Here is a 7,416-nt window from a genome sequence, read left to right as displayed (position 1 = left end):
AAAAAAAAATTAATCAAAAAATAAAATAATTTAAAAATTTTAATGAAAAAATTAAAATTCATAAAAATAAAAAAAAAAAATTTAAAAAATATAAAAAAAATTAAAAAATAATATTAATATTGATAAAAAAAAATTATTTAAAAAATAAAAAATAAAAAAAAAATAATTTATTTATTGAATTTAATTTATTAATTTTATTAAGTAAAAAATTTAAAAGCTAAAAAATTAATATTCCACAATTTTTACAACTTTACAACAATTCTTACAAAAGGCAGTCAGTTCAGACAATAAACACGTCGTTCATTCATTTCTGCTGTATTACGCGACTCACCCGGCTCAATTCTCTCTTATTTTTCTCTCAAAACAAAATTCTCTCTCATTTTCTCTCTCAATTTTTTCAAACTTAACCTATGAACACTTGCGCAACACACTTACCGTACAACTTTTTGTTGATTTTTTACCTTCTTTTATTCTCTTCGTTAGTTTTGCTACCTATTCCCATTGTACTCCGTACGTTTGCCTACCTGATGAGAAAATATTTTTACGTTCGACTCAGCTCGAGACATTTCTTCGTGTTCAGTTATCGAGTTGAGTTGGCATTGAACGCATGCGTAAAACCGACGTCTCTGCGCATTAAAAATTTATTTATTTTTTTAATTGAAAAATTATTCTCAATTATTAAAAATACCAACTCTCGTTTTAATTCAAGAAATAATTGAAAAAAAAATCGGAAAAATCGGAATTTATAAACTTATCTAAATGCTTACTTGCACGGCACAATTATCGCTGCAGTCAAGGGATTAAGACACCTTTATGATAATTTAATGGATTTAATAAGAGATAAAAATATAAAATAATAAAAAGTGAACTGAAATAAAAAATATTTAAAAAAAATGAGATAAAAAAAAATTATCAAAAAAATTAAAAGGAATAAAAAAAAATATCTCAAAAAAATGTGAAATTAATTAAAATAAAAATATAACGACGAAAAAAAAATAAATTATAAAAAAAAGATAAAAAAATATTTTAAATGGCACACAAAAAAATAAACAAAAAACAATGAAAGTAAATTCATATTCGTGCACAGTGCTGATCAGCACGATATTTTGTGTGCTCGGCGCGTCTCTCAGCAAATCCCTGTTATATCAAGCGCCCGACGAATGTCGATGGTCCGGGTACACCGATAACGATATCACGCTCGTGTGTCGCCTCCGAACGATAAATAGTGAATTAGAAAATACGAATTTTAGTGTCATACAACCGCACAACACAATTAGACTGAAACTCGAGTGCAACGATAATTTATTCTTCCAAAGCAGTTTAAGTGCCGGCAGTTTTCGCCCGCTGGTCGAACTGAAATCATTATGGATCGAATACTGCAAAATTGGAAATTTAACGGAAGGAAGCTTCAAAGGCTTGAAAGAACTGCGAAATTTAACGCTGCGAACTCACAACACAGATTGGAGCAGCATGAACTTGGATGTCGCTCCAAATGTCTTTACGGAAGAATTTTCGCAACTGGAGAGTCTCGATTTGAGTCAAAATAACATGTGGGCAATTCCTGATGGGATGATTTGCCCATTGCCCAGTTTGAGGCATTTAAATATCTCCCAAAATCGCTTAAGAGACATTACGCCGTTTCACTTTAGTGCCTCCTTGAGTACGAGAAACAGCAAAAAATGCGGAGGAACTTTAAAGACAATCGATTTTAGCGGCAATAATATCGATAATTTACCGCCAGCGATATTTTCGGGACTCGCAACTCTCGTAGAATTAAAGCTCAAGAACAACGGCTTGAACTTAATTGCTGATCGAGCGTTCGAAGGTCTCATCGCTTTATCGAAACTCGATTTGTCTGTGAATAAATTGAACAGTTTACCCCCTGAGCTGTTCACTGAAGCCAAAAACATTAATGAACTGTATTTAAATAATAACAGCATTAATGTTCTTGCACCTGGAATTTTTGCTGAACTCACGCAATTATTGGTTTTGGACTTGAGCCATAACGAACTCACTTCAGAATGGGTGAATCCAGCTACCTTCAAAGGACTTAAGCGACTTGTGTTACTCGACATTTCCTTCAATCGTGTCACAAAATTGGAACAAAATATCTTCAAAGATTTAACGAGTTTGCAAATCTTGAAGATTCAAGAAAATTATATCGAAACAATTTTCGAAAATACCTTCGGTGAACTCAAAAACTTGCATACACTAATTTTGAGTCATAACCGATTATCGACTATTGAAGCGACGACTTTCCAAGGTCTTCATGGCTTGAGTTTACTTTCCTTGGAGTACAACAGAATTAATCGTATTGATGCGAAAGCTTTCAAAAACGTCTCGAGCTTGCAAGATTTACATTTGAACGGAAATAAGTTACTTCATGTGCCAGAAGCTCTTGCTGATGTTCCTTTATTAAAAACTCTCGACTTGGGAGAGAATCACATCAGTAATATCGATAATGCGAGTTTCCGTAACATGTTCCATATGTACGGACTTCGATTGACAGAGAATAATATCGATGTTGTGAGGAAAGGAACTTTTGATCGAATGAAAGCTTTACAAATTTTAAATTTATCGAAGAATAAAATTAACAAAGTTGAACCTGGTTGCTTTGATAACAACACAAACATACAAGCGATCCGCTTAGATGGCAATTATATCAACGACATAACGGGACTCTTTGCTAAATTACCATCTTTGGTGTGGCTGAACGTATCAGATAACCAACTGGAGAACTTTGACTATGCCTTGATTCCTGTGGGACTTCAATGGTTGGATATTCATGCGAATAAAATTAAAGAGCTTGGAAATTACTTCGAGATCGAGTCGCAGTTGAGTTTAAGTACCTTCGATGCCAGTTCGAATAAGTTAACGGAGATTACAGGAAGTGCCATTCCAAATAGTGTCGAACTGCTTTATTTGAATGACAATTTAATCTCCAAAGTACAGTCTTACACATTCTTTAAGAAGCCAAATTTAACGCGAGTTGATTTGTTTGGAAATAAAATTACAACTCTTGATCCAAATGCCCTGAGGATTTCAGCTGTTCCGGAAAATAAGCCCTTGCCCGAATTCTACATCGGCGGAAACCCGTATCAATGTGATTGTAACCTGGATTGGCTTCAAAAGAGAAATGTAAATTCCCGTACACAGCCAAAACTGATGGATTTGGATTCGATTTATTGTAAACTGCTTTATAACAGGGGCAAAACGTACGTTCCCCTTGTCGAAGCCACTCCCAATCAATTCCTTTGCAAGTACGAGACTCATTGCTTTGCTTTGTGTCATTGTTGCGACTTTTACGCTTGCGATTGTAAAATGGAATGCCCGAACGGATGTACTTGCTATCATGATCAGGGTTGGACTGCAAATGTCGTCGATTGTAGCAGGGCTGGGTATGAAAATGCTTTGCCGGATCAAATGCCAATGGATGCGACTCAGATATATTTAGATGGAAACGATTTACGAGAATTAAGTAGTCACGCATTTATCGGCAGAAAAAAGTTGAAGATACTTTTCTTGAACAATTCGAATATTGAAATGATTCACAATCGAACGTTCTTTGGCTTAAAATCCCTCGAGATTCTTCAGTTAAATCACAATAACATCCGCGAGTTGAACGGAATCGAATTTCATGGCATCGAAAATTTGCAAGAACTGTATCTGCAGAATAATAGAATTAGCACGATCGATTCTCAAACATTCACGCATCTTACAAATCTAAAGACTTTGAGACTCGATCATAATAAGCTCATAGATTTGAATGTTTGGTTCTTGCCGAAACAAACGGAAATTCGCTTGAGCAGTAATCCATGGAGTTGTGAATGTGACTTTGTAGAGCCCTTCAGAGAGTATATCAAGATGAATGAATTGCTCGTAAAGGATCGTATGAAGATCCGTTGTTCGATGCAAGCTAATGGAAGTCTCACAGTAGGTTCTAATGCAACAAGTCCCGATCAAATTTTGAACAAAGAAAAGCTTTATCGTAAAATTGAGGGATTTGTTATTTTCACGTCGGAGCAAAATATGTCAGCAATGTGTACGGGAGCTGTTCCCATCGACAATGCGATTAACGGGAATTTGACCTTGAAGAAGACAATTCTTGCCAAAGCTCCAATGGAAGGTTATGTCCCGTTACTGATCACAACTTTGGCGGGATTTTGTGTCGTGATAATTGTGACACTTTTGCTCTTTATTTTCCGACAAGAGATGCGAGTTTGGTTTTATTCCAAGTTCGGCGTGAGACTCTTCTATCGCACAACTGATATGGATAAAAATGAACGTGATAAACTTTTCGATGCCTTCATCTCGTACAGCAGCAAAGACGAGGCCTTCGTGATCGAAGAACTTGCCCCCTTGTTGGAACAAGGCGATCCGGCGTACAAACTTTGCCTGCATTATCGCGATTTTCCCGTTGGTGCCTACATTGCCGACACAATAGTACAAGCTGTCGAATCTAGTCGTCGTACAATCATGGTACTTTCGGAAAATTTCATCAAATCCGAATGGTGTCGTTTCGAATTCAAGTCGGCGCATCATCAAGTCCTTCGTGATAGGAGAAAACGATTAATTGTCATCTTACTTGGCGAAGTGCCGCAAAAGGATCTCGATCCGGATATTCGGTTGTATCTTAAGACAAACACGTATCTCCAATGGGGCGACAAACTCTTTTGGGAAAAACTCAAATTTGCCTTGCCCGATGTTCCGAATAATCAGAGGAGAGCGCCGCATCATCCGGGTATCCATCATGGGGCGAATATTCCTCACACAATAACAATGAGTCAACATAGCAACTTGAGAAGTCATCATAATCTGAATCGCAATCGTAACAGTAATCATAACATAAATAATACAACAAGTAGTCAGATAATGAATCAACAATTGCCTCCGTTGCCGCAACATCATCAGCAGCTACACAATACAATTAGTGGGAATAATAGAAATAACTCGCCGAGGACTGTGGCGATTCACATATAAAATAAAATAAATAAATGAAAAAAAATGTAAATAGTGAAAAAAATTCTAATAATATTTATATAAAAAAAATTATAAACAAGAAATGTGATATTAATATTTAAAAAAAAATAATAATAATAAGTATTGCATAAAAAAAAATAATTAAAAAATAAATAAATAATTTAAAAGTGAAAAAGTGACTGAAAAAATAAATTTTAAAAAATAATTAAAAGACAGTGAAGTAAAAAAAATGTACTTAAAAAAATAAAATAGTAGAAAAAAAACGAATCCTAAAAAAATATAATAAATATTAACAATAAAATGGAACAAATGTTAGAAAAATAAAAATAATACACCTGATCCTAAATAACATTAAGAGATGTTAAAAAGAAAACAAAACAAATCGGTTTCTAACAAAAAGAATAAAAAGACAAAGGACAACGGATTATAAAAAAAACCTGCCAACTAAGAAAATAACTTAAAATGTATTAAATTTATGTGAGAATCTTTTTTTAAGAGGAATCCTATAAAAACATCCATCCCTCATATAAGATAAAATTGTAGAATACAAAAAAAATACATTAAAGGTGAAAAAGAAGTAGAAATGGAAGTCCTAAAATAATAAATACTTGAAAGACATTATTGAAAAAAAATATATATATAATGAAAAATGTTCGTTAAAGTACTGATTTTCTTTAGAAATACTTTTAAAAATTTAATAATAATAAATATTTATTGTGATATCTAAATTAAATTAAAAAATTGTAAATTTTCTTTGCCAGAAATATTTTTTTTTATTAAAAAATTTTTAAAAAATTTTTTTTAAAATTAATTTTTTAAATTAAATGAATTAAATTAAATTAAAATTAAATTATAATTTTTAATCGATTTTAATAAATGAAAAAATTTAATTAATTAAATTTAATTTAATTTAATTAAAAAAAAATAAAAATTTAAATTATTTTTTTAAAAAAAATTAAATTAAATTAAAATTAATTTTTTAAAAATTTATTAATGTTTAATTTAATTTAATTTAAAAAAATTTTTTTTTTAATTAAATTTTAATTATTTAATTCGGAAAAAAAAAATAAAATTTAAAAAATTAATTTCACTAAAAAAATATTTTTTTAAAAATTTTAATTAATTAAATTAAATTAAATTAATTTTTTAAATTTAATTAAGATTTAATTCAATTTAATTTAATAAAAAAATATTTTTGGTAAAATTTTTGGTCACAAAAATGTACATTTGAAAATAAAATTGAATTTAAAAATAATATTTCCATAAAAGTTCATCATATATGGTTTTATGATCCAACAAAACTTGAAAAATATAATATAATAAAATTTAATAAACATAACAAACATGTGTACATGATACGTCATAAAATACAAGAGCAAGGCAAAAGCAAAAGAAACCGTTAATAAAACATTAAAATAATATAAAAAATTCTCTTTTCTGGTTTAATATAAAAGCATATAAAAATAAAACAAAAACACCTTCACCGCAACATATTCATGAAGACGCAAGACACACACCTTTATTACACCCATGCATTCACATAATAGTCGACAATCAACTAGTTTTTTTTTCTTAAACGATCATCTGTTTAGTTTTGTTATTTGATACGCGAGTCTCGATAGTTTTTATTGTCTTAAATGAGCTTTAACGTTCATATGTTTCATTTATTAACAAAAAAGAGTTATTGTTCAGTCCCTTCAACAACCTACATTTTTTTTTTGTTTTCAAGTAAAAAGCAATTATTTTCTGTAATCAATTTTAATTTCTTGGAAAGTTACTAATAACATAACAGCAAACATATCTAGAACAGGAACAAGTACATTAAATGACTTATGAAGCAAAATTGTAACGAAAACATTTAAAACTCTTACTTTCTCCATGCTTAAAATTAATAAAACTGGAAAAAAATGTTTATAGAAAATTAAGTAGTAAATTGTATTGTTCAGTCAGAAAATTAATTTAAATACATATTTTTAACTAGTTTTACCTACATTCAAGACAACTTAATGAAGAAGAGAAAAAATTGTACAAAAATTGTTTATTTAAAAGAAAATTGTGTATATTATAGTAGTTATTATAATAAATTATGAAAGATGCGTAAAAGCATTTTTTAAGTATATAAAATTGAAAATTATATTTTTTTTTTATTTTTTTGCGGAAAGTTATGGATTCTTTTAAAATTTGTTGATTAAAGGTAAATATGAAGTTTTTTGAAGGAAAAATTGGTAAGTAATTTATAGTAAATATTATTTTTAAAATTTATTTATTAAAAAAAATTGATTAAAATTCAAATAATGAAAGTTTTTGTTGCGAAAATAATATTTTTGTATATTTTTTTGTGTCAAAATAATATAATAAGTTAATAATTTTTATTTTTTTTAAATTTCTAAAAATTTTAAAGTAAAAAAATATGTTTTAAATATTTTTTAATTAAAT

The 7,416-nt window shown here is 29.7% G+C and overlaps 1 protein-coding gene across 1 annotated transcript; it reads left to right on the top strand.

Annotated features, from left to right (window-relative positions):
* Positions 1–1,059: 1,059 nt before the first annotated feature.
* On the top strand, positions 1,060–4,980 carry LOC134836084 (toll-like receptor Tollo). The gene has a single exon (XM_063851309.1). It carries the CDS (start codon positions 1,060–1,062, stop codon positions 4,978–4,980), a length of 3,921 nt encoding a protein of 1,306 aa, XP_063707379.1.
* The last annotated feature ends 2,436 nt before the right edge of the window (positions 4,981–7,416 follow it).

Source organism: Culicoides brevitarsis, chromosome 1, assembly GCF_036172545.1.
Source record: "Culicoides brevitarsis isolate CSIRO-B50_1 chromosome 1, AGI_CSIRO_Cbre_v1, whole genome shotgun sequence".
NCBI classification, from domain to species: domain Eukaryota; kingdom Metazoa; phylum Arthropoda; class Insecta; order Diptera; family Ceratopogonidae; genus Culicoides; species Culicoides brevitarsis.
Note: the sequence above shows the minus strand (reverse complement) of the source record. Positions and strands in the feature narration are given on the sequence as shown.